Source organism: Terrapene carolina, unplaced genomic scaffold (assembly GCF_002925995.2).
Source record: "Terrapene carolina triunguis isolate 2854851 unplaced genomic scaffold, T_m_triunguis-2.0 Scaffold49, whole genome shotgun sequence".
NCBI lineage: Eukaryota > Metazoa > Chordata > Testudines > Emydidae > Terrapene > Terrapene triunguis.
The window spans coordinates 2,432,903-2,452,777 of record NW_020664400.1 but is presented as its reverse complement, the minus strand read 5'-3'; the positions used below and the strand labels follow the sequence as shown (position 1 = coordinate 2,452,777).

General features: G+C 43.8%; 1 protein-coding gene across 1 annotated transcript in view; it reads left to right on the top strand.

Moving 5' to 3' along the window:
* Positions 1–406: 406 nt before the first annotated feature.
* LOC112119360 (2-oxoglutarate dehydrogenase, mitochondrial) overlaps positions 407–19,875 on the top strand; it is a 105,494-nt gene continuing 86,025 nt past the window's right edge. The window contains exons 1-2 of the mRNA XM_024217986.1: positions 407–483; positions 8,957–9,205. Coding sequence (XP_024073754.1) covers positions 8,984–9,205 — 222 coding nt within the window. The 5' untranslated portion in view covers positions 407–483; positions 8,957–8,983. The remainder of the gene's footprint in view (positions 484–8,956; positions 9,206–19,875) is intronic.

The following is a 19,875-nucleotide window of genomic DNA, read 5'->3' as shown; positions in this document are numbered from 1 at the left end:
ATGTCCTGCACCCAGCCCCCCATCTACCTCACCCTTCAATGTCCTGCACCCACCCCACACTCTAGTCCTGCATCTGTCTCCCAACACCTCCCACCCCCATTGCCCCCCATCCGCCTCCCCCACTGCATACTACCCCCCACTGCCCATTCCCCATCCCCCACCAACTACATGCCCACCAGTGCCTTGCACCCCCTCCCACCTACCCCTCCTGCCAGTGTCCTGCACCCGCCCCCTCCTCCTCCACCCCAGTGTCCCGCCCCGCTATTGGTCACGTGGGGCCGAGACGGGGCCGCACGCACGGGCGGGGAACCCAGCGCACCACCACCGAGCGGGTCAAGGGCGAATCCCCGACACGTGACCCGGGAGGAGGTGGGGAAGCGCGGTGACGCGGCACGCAGGGGGCGGGGCGGTGGTAGTTGGCGCGCAGAGCGGCGGCCGCTGTCAGAGCAGAGCCGCGAGCGGGCGGGACGGACGCGCCAGCAGGTAGCCCGTGGCCTGGGGGGAGGGCGCTGGCCGGGCTTAGGGATCCGGTCCGCGCGGAGCCGGGCGCCGCCTCATGCCCCTGCCCCCGGAGTGTCCTTGGCGCCGCCGCCCGGGCGCCTCAGCCGGGGGGTCACGGGAGTGACGGCAGCAGTGGCCAGTAAGGAGGCGGCGTGCTGCCATCGCCGCTGTGGATAGGTCGGGCTGTCGGGGGGAGGGTGTGTGCTGAGGCGGGGCCGCTCGCTGATTGGATGGCGGGGGGCGGAGCCGCAAGCGCGAGCGGCCGAGACCCCAGCCCCGCAGACGGCAGGAGCGGGCGGCCCCACGTGGAGGGAGATGGGGTGGGGAAGTCCCCTCCCCTCCCCCGCGGGGTCTGGCCCCTGCTCCCTGGGGAGGGAGCCGGCATCGTCACCCCTCTCGCGCAGGCGGGGAAACTGAGGCACAGAGCGAGTCAGGGGCCGGGCCAGGCCAGGGCCCGAGCCCGAGCGCTCGGCCAGCTCTGCCCGGCCCCGTCGGGACTTGGCACTGAGCACAGTGCTGTCCTTTCCCCCCATGGCGCTGTGGCTTGGGTACCTCAGAGGCAGCCACGGGACCGGTTCATGGGGAGGCGGTGTTCTCCCCCCTCCCCCCAATAATGCTGCGGCCTAGTAGTGGAGAGCCCGTATCTCTCCCCTCCCCGGGAGTCTTTGTGCCTGGAGGTGGGAGAGGCCCTTTCCCTTAGCGGTCAGATGATGGCAAGAGCAGCTTCCATGACATCAGGTACCTCCTAGCCAGAGGTCAATTTAAAAGTTCATCTGCGGTCAGTATCGTGGTGAGAAGCCCAGTGTCCTTTTGCTTCTCACCCCTTGGGGGTGAGTGCCAGCCTGCTCCCTCGAGCCTTTCCCAAGGAGCATACTTGTGGGTACCCTACTCACCTTCATGTTGACCTATGGTTGGTGGATTTTACCTTGTTAGAAGGTATCTAGCACACTTGCCTAGGCTATGACCTCCATTCCCCCTTTTGCATGACTTAAACTCTTTAATGTAAACAAATTTCAACTTCTGGGGAATGTGTCCTGCTTTTCTGCCTGGCACCTCCCAGCAGGAATTGGAAACATTGTTAGAGCGAAAAGGAAGCTGTTGGTCCAGGCCCAACCCTTCTGGGCATTAACTGTTGTGTGAGTCAGTGCTTGTCTTCGTGTGCAGCTGCTCTGTTGTCGCACTGCACATGAAGATGCTACTGCGCCGGCGGAGAAGCGGCGTAATTAATCCATCTCTGTGAGAGGTAGCTGTATTGGTGGGAGAAACTCTTCCGTTGACATAGCGTTGTGTACACTGGAGCTTAGGTCAGTATAATTGCGTTGCTCAGTGGTGTGGTTTTTTTCACACCCATAAGCGACGTAGTTATACCAATATATATGTCTGTAGTATAGACTTAGCCTCAATCATAGTCACAGTCTTCAGTGAATGCTGTTAAATGTCCCTTCATGCCCACTTAGCCTGTTTGAAAAAGGGAATTCTAATAGTGAAATTCAGCAGGTTTAATTGGCTCAAGTCAGGGAAATGTAGGGTTGGTATGAAAAGTATTCTTACTGCTTGAATTACTGCTCTTCACTGCTTGATGTCATGATTGTTTTGTTTTAAAAATCGGATAGGGAGTTGAATGTAAGAAACTCATTATACACAGAAGGTATGTCCTCACTGCAGTTAACATAGATCTGGGAACCCAGATTGGCCACGGTTGGGTGTGAGCATCCACCCTGAGAAACCACACTCAAGTCATACTGGTGAGCTGCATCTACCTTGATGCTTCAGTAACCTGGGTTAAGTGGTAGGATTTATGGGGGCATATCCCATGGTTCTTAGCACTGCACTAAGCTGCAGTGCTCTATGATGTGAACCTCTGGCCAGGTAGCAGCATGCTGGGATGAGGATGACATCACTCTATTCAAGTGCTTGTAGCAATGTGGTGGGCTGTGTGGAATGGATTTAAGTGCCAAACTGGTATAGCGCTGAGTGCTGGTGCAGAAGGAGGGAGTGGGTAGAAGGATAGGAAAATACACCCCTGAGGGAATTGTGGGATGATACTGGAGGACTGTCAGCACTTGAGTTAAATAACTTGGGTTACAGCTAGATCCATACTACCAAATGAACAGGTTACAGTCTGAATTAAAGCAGAACCAGGGTTCTGACCTGTACTCTCAGCCAAATAAGGTAGTGCAGACCCAAAGAACCTCCAAACCTGGATCAAAAGTTTTTGCATGTGGGTAGTAGGCGGGCTTGGACTAAAACCCATGTGAGAGCCTGCGTTAACTTTGTAATGGAGACATATCCAAAGACAAACTATCAGAAATGTCTTGCACAAAGAGGTTGAAATATGCTGACAGTGGGAAGGAATGCAAGTGCCAGTTTTATACACAGAATAGAATATGCTTGCTTTGCCTTTTAATAAAGTTGAAAAGTTTTGTTCTCATACTGATAAATTCATTCTTGGTTTAAATCCTGTTGACTTCAGGGGAGTTATACCTCGGATGAATGTGCACCATTCACTTAATAATAATACTAAACAGCTCAGCGATTGTATCTTGAGGGCGAAAAGCTATGACCTGCATTGATTCCTATTGGATAAATGTGATCAGGAACCTCATTTAGACAGAATGCCCTGCGGAAAGCTCTTCAATATTGAAGGGAAGTGGTCAAGATTTTTTGGGGCCATTTTTACCTTGTCAGTTACCTTGTTATTAGTCCTAGTTGTAAGAGCTAATTGTCAGGAATCTTTCTTTTCTCAGTAGGCACTACTGAATAACTTAAGGTTAAACAAACTGATAGCATGTGTTCTGTAGTTTGTTTAGAAACTACTGTCCCATCACGTCTGGATCAGTTTGTTTAGTGGGGTTGCACTGAATGTGTGTGTCAGGGTTTTAGTTATTGGGAACATGACTGGACTGACTTTCTTAGTGCATCCTTTTTTTGTTTTTGTTTTTAACTCCAAATGAATTTTCAGCCCTAGCTGAGTGGAGGGAAAACTCACTCCATTTCCTCTGTTTTGATAGTACTATACTTAGTTGTCATAGCTCCTGACTGAACAGTTATAAGGACTTGTATATAAGTTCGAGGTGACCTTGGATAAGTACATACCATCTTTAAAAATAAAATGACACTCTACGGCAGTAGTTAATGCTAAACATACTCAGACATGCTAGGCCCCATTCAACAAAAAAGTGCAAACTAATAGTTTTTACCAATTTTAAAAAAATACAACCATCATTTGGTCACCTAGTAAGGAACCTGTGTTTTAAAACTAATAACTACACTTAGCAGTCTCAAAACCTTTAACAAATGTTAGCAAAACTCAGACACTTCAAGATTTTTTTTTTCCTTGTTACTCTGATGCTTATATACATTGGGTTCATTGCACTTACTTAGCAGCCTGATTTTCCTCTAATCAAACATTAATTCTATCTTAATCTTCTGTTTGTTTGGCTTGGTTCTGGTTTAAGCAAAAACAATTCCTAAGTATCTGTCTTCAGTGACAGCTTTCATTGACTCTTCTGGGTGCTTTGAGGCCAAATTAGTAGCTTAATCTACCTTGTTTAATAGTATACCCTTGCTTAGTTGGAATACTAGGTTTATTATGAATATTCTCATTCATTGATCTTTCAGTGAAAACACTAAAAACGGAATTGGGGAATTTGTGAGTTCAAATCCATCTTTAACACTAAAGCCTTGTCCACACAGAAAGTTGTACGTGTGATACGTTGTACATTTTAATACTGTTTTAATTAAACTGGTGCAGCTTTGTGTCTAAACTCTTATCAGTTTATCTTGTATCAGTAAACGTACAGGCACAAGCTAAACTGACGTATCTCATTTTAAACCAATATGAGTCCCCACAGACAGAAGTTCTAATGATGTAACTAAACTGATTCAAGTTAAACCTGTGCAGCTTCTGTATATAGACAAGCTCAAGCGCTCTATTTGGAGTTGGGCCAATGGATACCTCAGTTCTTATGAGCCTAATAAGGGCTTAGGAACACAGAGTTGTTCCTGAATAACTCCATGTGTAGACACTGTTATTTTGGAACAAGAGTGCCCTGTCCCTATTTTAAAGTGGATTAAGCTAAACAGGAGCAAGGCACTTTTGTTAAAAAATAAGAGTGTATATACTTGGAATTATTAAGAATAGCTATTGCTTGTTTCTTCCTCCTTCACGGAGAGTCTCAGAACCCGCATCAATCGAAGATATGAAATCAACAAACTTGTGTCTCAAAAGGCTGTGTTTTTGTTTTATTCTGTTTGAAGCAAACAGAATAAAACATTTTGGGAATCTGGCAAGAGAGTTGGCGAGCTGTTGGCATACAAATAAGCAAAAGGCTAACAGAAATAAGATCGCTGCTATTTGCGATAGTAGCAATAAATTATATACAACAGTCAGATATTAATAAACAATTTCAACAATTTTATTCAAAACTATTGCCAAAGGGGGAATCAGTAAAGATGCCCTAGTTGACTTTTTTTTTAGTGGATTGTCTCTGTCACAGTTCTGACTCTCAGAAAGAACTTTCTGATGCTCCTCTGGAAACTGCAGAAATTACTCAGGCTATGAAAGAAATGAAGGTTGGAAAGACTCCTGGAGCAGATGGATTCACAATTGAATTTTACAAAAAGTTCTCTGAAACTTTAACACCTAGATTATTGAATATATTCAGTGAGGCCAAGAATGAGCAAACTCTCTCACCTACTCTAACAGAAGTTGTTATTTCAGTTATTCCTAAACCTGGGAAAGAACTTGCACTATGTAGTAATTACAGGCCAGTTTCTTTAATCAATTGTGACGCTATGATTTTAGCCAAAGCTTTTGCTATGCAATTGTACAAAGGTCTCTCACACAAGACAAGCTTGTCATATTAGACAAGTTCTAATTGGAATGCTTAGACCTGACTTTCAGAGATGTTGAGCTCTCACAGCAGTCATTGAAAACTGTAAGTGCTCAACATCTTTGAAAGTCGGATCCAAAATGTCTTAGGTTGGGCACCTAAATTAAAGGCTACTCTATGAAAACTTGATCCATAAGCCTCTCAGCATGAGGTAACTACCATGAGGTAAAATCCAAGTGAAGACAAGGCAGTTTGTAGTTTTTCATACAAGTTAGCAAGCCAACTTAAAGGCTATGTTTTCATTGCCAAAAAAGGTGTGGGGAAGTGGGTTAGATTGAGTTATCTTGCTGTAAGATGCCACTCCCTTCTGGCAGAGAAGACATAGCCATAGACTGGGAGGGAGCTTAGGGTTTATACTGATGTGCTAAGTCGTGAGAAACTGCAGCCTACCTTATCTTCACGAGGATTTTACCACCCGTTAGCTAACTCAGATTAAGAACATACCTTTTTTCCTAGTGAAGATACAGCATAAGGTTGTGGCCTTTCAAGTTCTTGGTCCCTGTTCTGAGACCTCTAACAAAGGAACCTGTTGCAAGGAGCCTTTGATGTGAACACCTGCCTCCTAGGAGCAGAACTGAGGCCCTAACTCATTTCACAGGTGTCATTTCCTAATGTGACCGACTGCTCTGTATCCTGTCACAAATTTCCTGAGGCATTCAGTTCCATGATCTGTGTTCTTTGTCTTCATGAGCTCCCTTTTTAATAGGGCTGTGATGGGTGCATAGGAAGAAAGGTACTATACTTTTCAACTAGCACTTGATTGAATTTGGGCCGAAAGCACAATGATTGCTGAGTGAGCAATGCAGCAAAATTGTACTTGGAAAAAAAAGTGCTGTTCCAGTTAACCAGTTTAAACTCTCAGCCAGTGCCTGCTAAATAGGAATGGGGATAATGGAAAATGTTTCTAAGCTGCGTTCATGTAACTGAAGTTGTTTTCTTGTGGCTTTGGCTGTGATGGAGAGCTGTGCACTGTTTGAGTACATCATCTTCACATTAGATTGGAAATGAGAAAATGTGACATTGAGCGCTAAAATCCAGCTGCCAGACAAACCCTGCCAGTGCTCAGCTAGGGATAAATTTGTTTTGATGTCCATTTAATGGGCACTCAGTGAACAAACTTGTTAGGTTTTTTTATGTGAATGTTTTGTAAACCAAAGGCTTAACCACAATCTCCTCCCCATCTTCCTCCAAACATTTTCTCAAACTTGCAAGCCAGTATACTAATTCTGTGGAAGTAATTTCCAGCTCATGTGTCACTGTCCTAGGAAGGTCACTAAGGGCTGGTCTACACTATGGCAGGGATCAACGCTCTGAGATCGATCCACTGGTGGTCGATTTAGCGTGTCTAGTAAAGACCTGCCAAATTGACTGCAGATCGCTCTCCAGTCGATCCCTGTACTCTACCCCCGACGAGAAGAGTAAGGTAAGTCAATGGGAGATTTTCTCCCGTCGACCCCCCTGGGTGTAACTCGACCTAAGGTACGTCGACTAACGTAGCTGGAGTTGCATAGCGTAGGTCTACTTGCTGCGGTAGTGTAGACATAGCCTGAGTGGTCACTGCCTTTGTTCTCCTTTTTAAAAAAAACAAACTGCTTGGTATTCTATGGCCTAATGATGGCTGCTCTGCTAACAGAATGATCCTGAAATATTCAGTTGTTTTATCTGTGCAACTAGATGCCGTCATAACTTTTGCACGATCATTCTTTTTTAAAGGGGAGTGAGTGTTTATCTCAAGCACTTGATTTGAAATGTTAACAGGAATAGCTGGTGAGGTGAGCAAAGGTGTAAAGGCCAGATTTTCAAATGTGTTCCACTCCCATTGAAAAATTTTCCTTTTTTTAAATGGGAAAAGGCAACTGTAAAAGGAATTGGCAGAAGGACCAGAAATTATTTGAAGCTTTTCTGAAATTGAGTTGATAATTACGGTACCTTCTCAGCTGAATTAATATGCTTTAGGCATAAAAACTAAGGCTAAGTCTTCACTGCAAAAAAACTGCATTTTTTTTTTTAAATGTGGAAATCGCTGTCTTGATGTAAAATCCTAGTGGAGAAAAGGCACAGGTAGTTTTTACATCAAGGTGGCTACTTGTGGTCAACCCTATAATCTCTCCTGTCCACCTGGAGTTTATCTCCATGTAGCTACACAGAGGCAAGAAATATTTTTATCTTGTCTCCACTAAGATTTTGCTTTGAGATGTTAAAATGGAACCTTTTATTTTTTTTTCAGTGAAGACATAGCCTCTGAATTCCAGTCCTCCACTCTCAAAAAGTGGAAATATGGGTTTCCAGCTCTCTCTCAGCATTCTTAGTTGGACAGCAAATCCATTAAGACTTTGTCCTTTTATACTTCTCACATGTAACTCCTTTAATTTTGCATAATAATAGCCGATAATTTTTACTCTGAAGCTTTAAGGACCTCTTCCTAGTGCAAGTAGGGAACAATGGAGCACATGCTGTGAAATGCTATCCAGGCACTGTGCTGCAAGGAAGGGCTGCTTTTTCCCTGTTTCAGAAGTGTGGGCATGTGCAATATGGACACTAGTAAGGGCAAAAAGGTGAAGAGAACTGCAGGGAGGTGGGAATGGGAATACAGTTCAGCAGAAGTGTGGCTGTCTGAGTGGCAGTCTTATCAGCATGAAATAACCACTTTGCTGCCACTGCTTCCCATTAGTTATAATTACATTCTCTGTTGGGGTGCCTGCTCCTGTCAATAAATCCCTTTTTCCCCCACTATCCCCTTCGTTTATAATCATCCTTATCTCTTTTCTAACCTTGCTTCTGATGGTCTTAGTCAGGAACCTAGTGACCACCTTTCTCTGATCAAATTTACAGCCAAGCTTTCGCTCCTCCATTCCTGTGCCCCAACAAGTATAAATGATGAGATCTTTCTCCTTTTGTCAGCTGTCCTCAGAAAAAATAGAACATCTATTCACAATGTAGTAGTACTTGATAAATGTGACACTTGCAAGTTAAGATATTAAAATCAGTTGCACATGATGTAAACTGAAAACAAAATGGGGAGAAAAAACGTTGATGCTAGGTTTGGTTGACAAATTTAGATGTTTGGCTCAAAGCCATAAGTGATAACTACCCCTCTGCCCCCTCCCCCCCAAAAAAAATCTATTCCGTTTCCTGCTTAAATTCCCTTCTCCTAATGACTGGCTGCGACTGGCTGGGGTGGTAACTCAAAGGGATACTAGTCCATATCTTAAATTAGTGGTTATGCAATGCCAATACCTGCATTAAACTATTGGTTTCAAGTAACCAAATTAGAAATCAGATTATGTAGGGAAGGCAATGTGGCCTCATGGATGGAGCATTGCACTAGGACATGGGAGACCTGTTAGTGGCTCTGCTACTGGTCTGCTGGGTGACCTCTCTGTGCCTCCATTTCCCCATCTGTAAAATGGAGATTGAGACTGATCTTTGAGAAGGGCTTCGAGATCTATGGATGAAAAATGCTAAATAACAGCTATGTGGTTATTAGGTTGATTTCTCTTTATATACTGTGCATTGTTCTGCTGTAATGTCTAAAATGCTTCTTATTCCTATACCAACAGGAGCTTGTGAGCGGCTACAGGACAAAAATGTTTCACTTAAGGACTTGTGCTGCTAAATTGAGGCCATTGACGGCCTCACAGACTGTTAAGACAATTTCCCAACACAAGCCGGCAGCACCACGGACGTTTCAACAAATCAGGAGCTACAGTGCACCTGTTGCTGCTGAGCCATTTTTGAGTGGGACTAGTTCGAACTATGTGGAGGAAATGTACTATGCTTGGCTGGAAAATCCCAAAAGTGTACATAAGGTAAGGAGGAGCAACTGCCCCAGGATATTGTTGTTTCATCTCCTCTGTGTGTGTACGTGAGAGAGAGCCAAATGGCATGTTCAGGTAAGTGCAAATGTCGAGAATTTGGCATGAAGAGCCTGTGAATCATGAATCATCAGTTCCACATCTGCTTTTGCGAAAAGAATCAACAGCATTTAGCTGAGCAGTAGCGAAACAATATGATTCTTCTTTGTTCTGCATTGAATCCAACAAGCCCAGAGCACTCTGTCAATATTGGATATTCCACTTCGAGACTCAAACATGGATACGAAGAGGAGGAGTTGCCTTTCTTGGGAATCCCCCCTTTTGCTGAGCTGCTGCTTTTCCTTTGTGATGAAATGTTGGGAGAACAGGGAGGAGGGAATTGAGTTCAAATTCTGATCTTTGTCCATTCCGCTATTAATGTGTAATACAAATTGTGCTCGATGCTGCTGTATTTGATCTATGTGTAAGTACACTGACTCTGCTTTAGAGTTGTTCTTATAACACTATTTGGATGGCAAAAATGTGGCTATAAAATTCAGCCTGCCACTACAACTTGGTGGTGGGATTGGTTCAAATCCCCCATTGTGGTGAGCAGTGATCTTTCTACCAGCCATTTCTTAACTTTCCTTCAAGCAACTAACTTAAGAAGATAACTGTTATAAGGTTTAAAGGTGCAGAACTGTAGTGGGCATTAGTCTACCCAGAGTTCGTATCGGTGAGCATTCCACCTCGAAATCTGTCACTAACATACACCTAGCTTTGGGCTAATGGCCATCAGAATACAATCAAACTTTGGCCACGCTCCTGTGGTAAATTACTATACACTGAAACTTGTAGCCCTATTAGAAGGCCATATTCAACCATATATAAATGTGTGCAACTCTATTTGAAATACGTGTCACTTAAATTCCTCTTCAGCAGGGCTGAATTTGGACTGCAGAATGCTGTCAGTTGAATGGTAATTGCCAGGAGCCATTACCAAGGGAAGTATCACTGGGAAGTCTGAGGAATAACTGTGAGAAGCTAATAATAAACATTGAACTAAGGCTGCTGTTGCTGTACACTGTGTAGTCTTACAGTTATAAAATGTGAAATTAAAAACACTGCCACTAGGAAGGAATGATTTGTGGGGCTAGGAGGTAATCTTCAGCCTCATGTCTAAGGAAAGTCTACTTTGCCTTTTCATCTCTGGCCAAGCTTTGGAGAGGCTGTTAACTGAGACCTAGAAGTGGGTGTAGAGAACTGGAGTTCTGAAAGCCTACTGCATGTCCCTCTTATTCTGGCATGTGCAGAGAGATTTCTCTTCTGCGTAATTCAGATCTTCCAGTACCATGGGAATTTATAAAGATTGCCCTGTGAGATCTACATGTCCCTTGAGATACAAAGCAACAGAACAGTATTTCAGTTCCTGTTCAGTGAACTATAATGAAGACCGGAACAAACGTCCCACAAACCGGAACTCACTCATTTATTCTCCTTTATTCTGCCCTCAACAGACATGCATGTCAATATTAAATACCTGTGAAATTTCAGTAGTGGTCTCATACAGCCAGAATACATAGCCCTATCTATCTCTGGGATGATACTTTGCCGAAAGGTTTTCAGATGGGAGGAAAGCCAAATGTTGGTCTCCCTCTTAAATAAACAAGGTTTTTTGTTTTTTGTTTTAAAAAAACATTGGGTGTTTTTCCTAGGATTGTGGGGGTGGGGCACCAAAATACAGAACTGCTCCCAGTCAAGGCTTTCTGTGTTTAATTATTGACGCAGAGAGCACTTAACTCTGAAAGAACAAAACTACATAATTTTGGATTATGTGCCATTTGGCACAGCAGTAATTTAAGAAGAAAGTTGTGTATTTTTCATGCAGATTTTCTGTTATGTGGAATAATTTATTTTAAAAGGTGGTATATAGAACTTCTAAACTGCCACACATGCGTCTTAGTCTTATAATCTAATTTATAGTAAAGTGAGTAGGTGTCATAACACTCATCCTTTTGATACATGTGACTACACCTCTTACAGAGCCCCACAACAGACTTCTTTAAAAGGTGATTGTTTTGCCAGTCCACAGACCCTACTTAACACCTCCTTCAAGGGATGTTCAAGGCAAAACACTGATCTGGTAATAAACTGAGCGCAATCTGTTGAAGGTGTCCTGTGAGTAACTTCAGGGCATGTTGGGCTTTTCAAAAATCTCACCCCCCCCTTTTTTTTTTTTTTTTTTTTTTAAACTAAGGCAGGCTGCATGCTGGCTGTGACCCTAAAATAAGAGGGTTACATTTTTCTTTATATAGACACATTGATAGATCTTAAGGCCAGATGAGACCATTAGATCCTCTAGTCTCACCTCCTGCACACTACATGCCATGGAATTTCATCGCAATTTCTTGTGACTAGGCCTCAATGTAAGCCAGAACGCTATCCAAGGTGTATAGTTCTTGTTAGCATAAGCAAAAACCCTTAACCCTGAGAAATGCAGGTATCTGGCACTAGATACTTCTTGGAAAATGTTTCTGGACTGTATTTGTAAAGTGTAAGAATATTTAATACTCTCTGAATTTCTAACTCTCTTGTCCTTTGTTTGATGTTTCACATGCTGCAGGAGCAGAAGGCTTCTAAAATCAGCAGCTGACTTTTTTTAATTTTAAACCAGCCCTCCTAGAGCTTTGTAAGCTGCCAGCAGCTGAAATGTACACAAGTTCTTGCTCTCTTGTGATCTTGTTCCAGGAGCAAGCCTTGTGTGCAAGGTTAGGGCTTTGGGGCAGTAATTAAAAACCTGGTGCCTCTTTTCTACAGATACAATAGTTGAGCCACAAATGGTAGAAAACTGGAAGTCAGCAGCTGAATTGTGCCTGCTGTTAGCCATAGAAATAGAGGTCAGGTCAGCTGAAATAACCTTCATATCCTGCTTTTCTAAACAACTTCATATTTATGTAATTCCCTCTGGCCCCTGTTTCCATGGCTAGGCTGCTGGTAACTGGCAAGCAGCCATACCTGAGAGAGAACTTGCTTGTACAGGGATCGGCAACCTTTCTGAAATGGTGTGCCGAGTCTTCATTTATTCACTCTAATTTAAGGTTTTGTTCGCCAGTAATACATTTTAACGTTTTTAGACGGTCTCTTTCTATAAGTCTATAATATATAACCAGGGCCGGCGCAACCCAGTAGGCGACCTAGGCGGTCGCCTAGGGCACTACAATTTGGGGGGCAGCGACCGCGGCGGTATTTCGGCGGCGGGACCTTCCGCCACCTCTGTGGGGGGCGGCATTTCAGGGCGGGACCTTCCGCCGCTTAGGGCAGCAGAAAAGCTGGCGGTGCTCCTGAATATAACTAAACTATTGTTGTATGTAAAGTAAATAAGGTTTTCAAAATGTTTAAGAAGCTTCATTTAAAATTAAATTAAAATGCAGAGCCCCCCGGACAGGTGGCCAGGACCCGGGCAGTGTGAGTGCCACTGAAAATCAGCTCGCGTGCCGCCTTTGGCACGCGTGCCATAGGTTGCCTACCCCTGTGCTTGTAGATGTCAGCTGCTAACTCTTTAATGTAATCTCCATATTGACACTCCAAAACCAACTATGGATTTTAGGAGCCTTTTGGTAACATAAATCTGTGGTCCTCAAATTGGAGAAATTGCTCAAGATGTTATTTGGATGGGCAAACTGGTTACATAGCTGCACGGCTTGGTTAACCGTGTGATTAAAATCTTTGCTAGCCAGCCAGCTGTTTTTTTTATAGTAATTGCCTTCTAACTGTCTGGAGGGATGAGTACAAGAGTTGGGAGTCTGCAGTTCTAGGTTCTAATCCCAGCATTGCAACTGATTTGCAGTGTGGTGTTGGACAAATCACTTTTCCCTCTGTGACAAGTTTCAGTGGTAGCCGTATTAGTCTGTTTCAGCAAAAAAAAAACGAGGAGTCCTTGTGGCACCTTACAGACTAACAAATTTATTTGGGCATAAGCTTTCGTGGGCTAGAACCCATTTCATCAGACGTATGAAGTAAAAAATACAGGAGAAGGTATAAATACATGAAAGGATGGGGGTGCTTTACCAAGTATTAGGTCAGTCTAATGAGATAAATCAATTAACAGCAGGATACCAAGGAAGGAAAAATCTCTTTTGAAGTGGTGAGAGAGGCCCATTACAGACAGTTGACAAGAAGGTGTGAGTAACAGTAGGGATAAATTAGTATTGGGGAAATTAAGTTTAGGTTTTGTAATGACCCAACCACTCCCAGTCTTTATTCAGGCCTAATCTGATGGTATCTAGTTGGCAAATTAATTCCAGTTCTGCAGCTTCACGTTGGAGTCTGTTTTTGAAGTTTTTGTTGTTGAAGAATTGCCGCTTTGAGGTCTGTTACTGAGTGACCAGAGAGATTGAAGTGTTCTACTAGTTTTTGAATGTTATGATTTCTGATGTCAGATTTGTGTCCATTTATTCTTTTGCATAGAGACTGTCCCTGGTGCCTGCTCTGTCCACGTATCTATTCAAGGGACACCATCATAGGACCTAACCACATCAGCCACACCATTCAGGGCTCGTTCACCTGCACATCTACCAATGTGATATATGCCATCATGTGCCAGCAATGCCCTTCTGCCATGTACATTGGCCAAACCGGACAGTCTCTTCCAGTTCTGGCACTAACAATCATAATGCAACACCATCAATGTCATGCTGGTGGTTATTTAGTTGAGGGCCAGATGGCCATAAATCTAAGCTGCCATTTATCAGTGGCTTAGAAATCCCTCCCCCACCAACATCCCTAAATAGCCTCTTAAAATAAAAATATACTAACACGCACAAAGTATCCTTAGTCCAGTCCCAGGTGCTGCTGGACTGGTGGGGGTAATGTATACTGTCAGCAGTATCTTAATCGGATCAAAAAGAACAGGATGTGAAATTTTGTCTCTTACGGGTCTGTTAACCATCACATTCTTGCCTGCCCTGTATGTGATCATAATATCACTTTCTGTTTCTGTACCTTTCCTGTGCAGCGTTAGCTTAAGTAAACACTTGACAGGATGGATTTTTCACTAACTTTCTTACATTACAGACATCCCTTTCCAAACATCTTGTTTTTCTGCTCTCTTCCTCTGATCTCATTCTCACAAGTCTGACAGCAAGCTTCCTTTTGACTCTAGCAACAAGGAGTTAGCTTCCTTATCTGGTTTTCACTGCGTGCTGACACACCCAGTTATTGCAGTAATTAGTGTAGTGCATTTATTGTTCCACACTAGTACAGATTGTTCTACTAGCTTCTCCAGGAGCAAACAGGGCACTGATCCCTGTGTGCACTTGAGTGCACTAGTGTTATACTTGTCCATGATGAATTCGTTCAGTAGGGTCACAACTTGATGTCATAGAATCTTGGCGGGGAGGGGGTAACTATGGTTGAGGGAGCTCCAAACCTGTCCCCACAGGAACAATAGACAGCAGTGAAGCCAGTGAAGCCTCTCCAGAATTAGCATTGCTCAGAGTGGGTGTTTTACCTTACTGAAAACAAGCCTGCGCTCTTTTCATAGTACTTTTGTTGTATATTGCTTTAAGCAACCTAATGGATAGAGCAAGGCACTGGGACTCAGAAGGGTATGTGGACTGGATTCAACTCCTTGCTCTGCCCCAGCCGCCTATATAACCTTGGGCAAGTTATGTCTCCTCTGCCTCAGTTTCTCCACGTGTAAAATAGTGAAAGCACTCTGAGATCTCCTGATGAAAACAGGTAAGCTAGATCACTATTTAAGTAGAGGCTGCCATCTCAAGTAAGCAGCACCAGACCGGAAACAGAGGTTTGACTAGTCAATGTACCACTCCCTCCTGCTCTCCATATTATCGTTCTGCTTCTCAAGTGACGGTGATAGTGGAACTAATGCCTGAGGCTTTATTGCACTCTGCACTTGGATAACTTTCTTCAATGCCTGCTGACTTTAGTGGGCACAGTTTTTGCCCCATCATTTCCAAGTTAGTGTCATTCTCTTGTGTCCTCTTCTCTAGCCTTGAGAAATCCCATCTTTCCTGCTCATATCCATTCACAATGCTGCTGTAAAAATCACTTTCTGGCCTGTCTCTTTGACCACGTCACCCCCCACCCTTTCTCCATCCCATCAAACATAGGCTACTTATCTTCACTTCCGAGGCCCTTTGCAGCCTATCCCTATCCTACCTAGCATCTCAGGTGCTAGCGAGGTGTTGACAGCTGCCTCTGCTCTGCCAATCATGGCAGCTTTCATCGTCCACTTGCTATCCTTTCAGACCAGCTCCCTTGTGCTTTCCCCCATGCCTGGGAGAAGCTCCCCACAAACATTGGCAGAGCCACCTCATTGTCCTCCTTTATAGCTCTTCTCAGCCATGGTGCCTACAAAAAGCTTGACAGTGGTTAGGCACGTGCTATGCGAAGAGCATTGCCAATGGTCCAGGGTAATTCCATCCTGTGTGCATACGTTTGAACGGTCTTGGCAGCAAATGTAAGCTTGCTCTGTCAGTTGATGTTTTTGGAACACTAAATGGGCTCTGTGTGGTCTCTGTGACTGTAGCGCTTTATTTTCCCAGTATGATTGTTGCTGTTTATGTGTACTTATATTGTGCCATTCAGTTTGAAGGCTTCCAAAGTGATTTAGGGACTATGGGTTTATCCTTGGAATACTTTATTTAGTCTTTCCTGTGGTGGTTGTAGTATCTAAGCACTTATACCTCCTTACCAGCTGGATATGTGAACTCAGCTGGCTCTAATATATTGTACTAGTTTATAATAGGCCTTTTCTTGGTCCTACATCTCTTATACATACAGCATGTAACATGATGGTCCAATGCTAATCACACTATCTCAGTTTTAGTACAAAGAACAAACTTTCACAGAATTTCCCCCCGGAGTTATAACTTGTGAAAACTGATCCACAAAATGTACTCTAGTCATTTTGTTGACTAAAGTTAATGCTGATTGGTTTTTTTTTATCCCCCATACATACAATCGCTCAAACTCTAACCCCTGAGTCATCTTATAATTCATTTAACCCACAAACTTGAAACTAACCTTTGTGGGGAGAGTTTAAGCCAGTGTAAGTATTGGGATCTTCTGAGGCCTTTTCTAAATGGCTTTTGCACTGAGGTGTCAGGATTGTGCATCTCTCACATGCACAGGCACACTCTATCCCCAATACAGTTAAAGCAGTTCATCCCCAAATGTGGAACCAGTTATACTCATATAGCTTATTTCCTTTCCTATATGATAACTATACCAGTATAAGCATCCTGATACCAATAGAAGTGCATCCATGTTGTGCAGGTTATATACTGGTATAGTTAAAGCAGTACAGTTTTCTAGTATGGAGAAGGCTTTCATGCCAATGAGTGATCTGAACCTCCTCTCCTTCTGTGTTTCTTTGAAAAGATGGTTTATCCAGCTCTGTGGAGCCTGCTAATATAGTCCTGGGGTATTGGTTTAATACTTATTCCCCAGAGGCATGCTCTTCTGCAACATTGTGGGTTTCCTTAGTGAACTCCCATCAAAGTCCTGAGCTGGGTTGACCCTGAATAGCTTCATGTTAAACAAAACCACAGTTGGAGTGTAACTAATTCTTCACATGTAAACTGAAGCAAACCTGTGACACAGTCACAAATGCCACTGTAGAAAGAGTCCTGCAAGTCTTGTATAAATCCTGTTGCATATGTGTGCAAAAGGTGCATCTCGAATGCAGTGATCTGGTACCGCTCCAGTGCCTCCCTGGTGCTCCCAGAGCAGACTTATTTCACTTAACCTTGTTTTCAGTGACCAGGCAAAAACCGTGTGTATCTATTTCTCACACATTGAATAGAATCTGCGACAGCCTTGCACTGTACTATTTAACTTCTTAAGCCTAAAAAGGTCAAACTAGTACAATTTAAGTGCAAATCCAACCTTGACACCACTCTGTGTAAGCCTTATCTCCCCTCTCTGCTCTTATTCATGTCCCGTACCCCTTGTCATTTTTCCCTGTTATGTCTAATGTAGGCCTAGTTTGTGGAGTTACCATGAGCTCCAAGTGAGGGATGGCACATAGACCAGACCAAGAACTGTACTGTAACTTGAAATCCTTGCTCAAGGGAGAGGTAAGCTGTGCCAGTCCTATACCTAGTTCGGTTTACTCCCATCCCCCTTTCGAGCTGACTCAGCTGCGCTGGCTGGTGTGTTGCAGTGAGCAAAAGCAGTGCTCCCCACCCACTCTCTACCCACAGCCCAGCCATGTGCGCAATCTGCATAGGGCAGGGAGGAGGTGTTTTTATGCACCTTACTCCTGTGCATGGCTATGGAGAGAGCTAGGGTACTTAGAAGGTCTTCAGTCTTTTTAGCTGCCTATAGCTTCAGTCTTGACACTGTTAGTAACAAACACTTGTTCCTCCATCTAGGGCCCAGTTATGTAATCTTTATTGCTGTAAGGGTTGCCTGATTGGTCCCCTAAAGTATAGTGAGATGTAAGAGACCTGGTGGTGCCTTGCTTGAACTGTTAGCGAGGTTACACTAATACTTTTCGGGCAGGAGGTGGAGGGATTGGCTAGTGCTAGCCGGAGCAAACTACAACTCTTCCTGTATATATTGCTATTAGTTATAGCTGGGATACACCTGTTCTGAGCCTTGATTAATAAGTTTCACTTTCACACTGCCACACTGAAATGAAGTATCAGCTTGAGCCTATGTTTCCATCAAACACTGTGCATGAGTAGGGCAAGCTCCATGTGAGAGAACTGCACTGCTGTGAGATGACCAAATCTGTGGACACATCCTTGGGTATAACTGAAGTTGCCTGGCATATTATCACACAGTGTATCCCTAGGGCCACTTGGAACTATTGACTATGGCACAGCAAGATGATAGTAACTGAGTCTTGTAAAACCATGTGGTATTTAATAAATATTTCCTTGCAATAGGATCTCTGAGTCTGCAGAAAGATGAAAGGAAAACAAAAGCCAGGTGGTTCTTTTCAGGTTAATGTACAATGGCATGCAAAGAAGTAAGGCTCTGATTGCTTAGTTTGGAGCCAGCTGGTGCAGCGTCATTGGGCAGAGAAGGCTGGCTGGCTCCCTGACTGAGGAGAGGGCTGTAGAGTTCTATGTGAGTGCTCTGTATAATCCATTAGGACTCAGCAGGGATTGGTGGGGGGGAGATGTTCTTGAAGGAAAACTTTAAAAAAAAAAAAAAAAAAAAAAAAAAAACTGGTAGTGTAATATGTATGATTTTAAAACATGAGACTAGCCTTGAACTTTGTCTTAGTATTAAGAGCAAGATGCTGTATCATGTTTGCTCCTCCTGTCCCATACAGTGAGTGCGCTCAGCAAATGACAGACAAGATATACCTGTGGGATCCCTAAGGCCTGGTCTAAACTTTCAAGTTTCACCCTCAACTATGTTTGGAGTCTGACTTTTTTCCTCCTGATATAGTTATACCATACAAGCCCTATTGTAGACAGCTATACAAGTACACCTCTACCTCGGTATAACACTGTCCTCGGGAGCCAAAAAATCTTACCGCGTTATAGGTGAAACCACGTTATATCGAACTTGCTTTGATCCACCTGAGTGCGCAGCCCCGCCCCCCCAGAGCATTGCTTTACTGTGTTATATCGGGTCGTGTTATATCGGGGTAGAGGTGTATAAAGATGGTTATCCCAGTATAGCTTATTCCCCTTCCCATATGAGCTATACTGTTATAAGCACTTTTATGTCGATATAATAGTATCCACACTATTAGAAGGGAGGTTGTACCAATTTTAACTATATCAGTGTGGTAAAAGCACTATAACTTTTATGTGCAGACATGCCAGACAAGACTTGTAGTTGAATTTGCTGTAGTATAGGCACTTCGTCTTAATCCTGTTGAGTTCCTATTAAGAATTGGTGTCATTACATACTGATAGAAGAATTGGAATGACTGTACACAATGAAGCTTTTAAAGTCAGTTTAATCTTAGCAAAGAGGGGAGAAGGTTGAATAATGCTTCTCTGTGCTCCCCGTCTTTTAAAAGATGTGCCCAAACTGTCTGGCTATTTTGTAAACTTTGTATTGTACACATCTGGCAGTTGCTCAACACGGCCTGATATGTCTGGCCTCTTGTTTGCCTGCTGAACATAATGGGTCATATTTATGCCCCCATTGTACACTACAGACTTCTCTGCAGTTCCACTAGGGATGAATGTAGCCCAGCGAGTGACCTTTTTACTCAGGTATGTTAGCCGCCCTGTCTGTGTGAGCACTGGGGTTGCCTTACCCCCATGCATGAAGGTTGGAAAAAGCAATTAGGCTGCTGTCTGCTGTGATACCTGCAGGGTGAGAGCTATGGAAATAGCTTCTATAACAGTAGTGCAGGAATTTCTGCATTTTTGGGAGGAGGGAGGAAATGGGGGGGGGGGTGAATTCCTTCCAGGAAAAACACTTTTTTTAGTTTGAAATAGCATGAATTCCTGCCTGATGGCCTTTCTCCTCCCCAGACAGGAAATTGCTCCGTCTTCCTGGGAACTGTTTGCAGCAGTACTGGCTCCCAGACAGCATCTCTGCCTTTCCTCTAGAGAAGAAAGGGACCCAGGAGTACAGCTGTCCCTCTGGGACTTTGGGAGGAGGGCTAGAGGAGGTGGAAGATCTTAAGACCCAGGGAGCTAAAAATGAATGCTGTGTGCTGGTTGACTGATTGCCTCTAACGC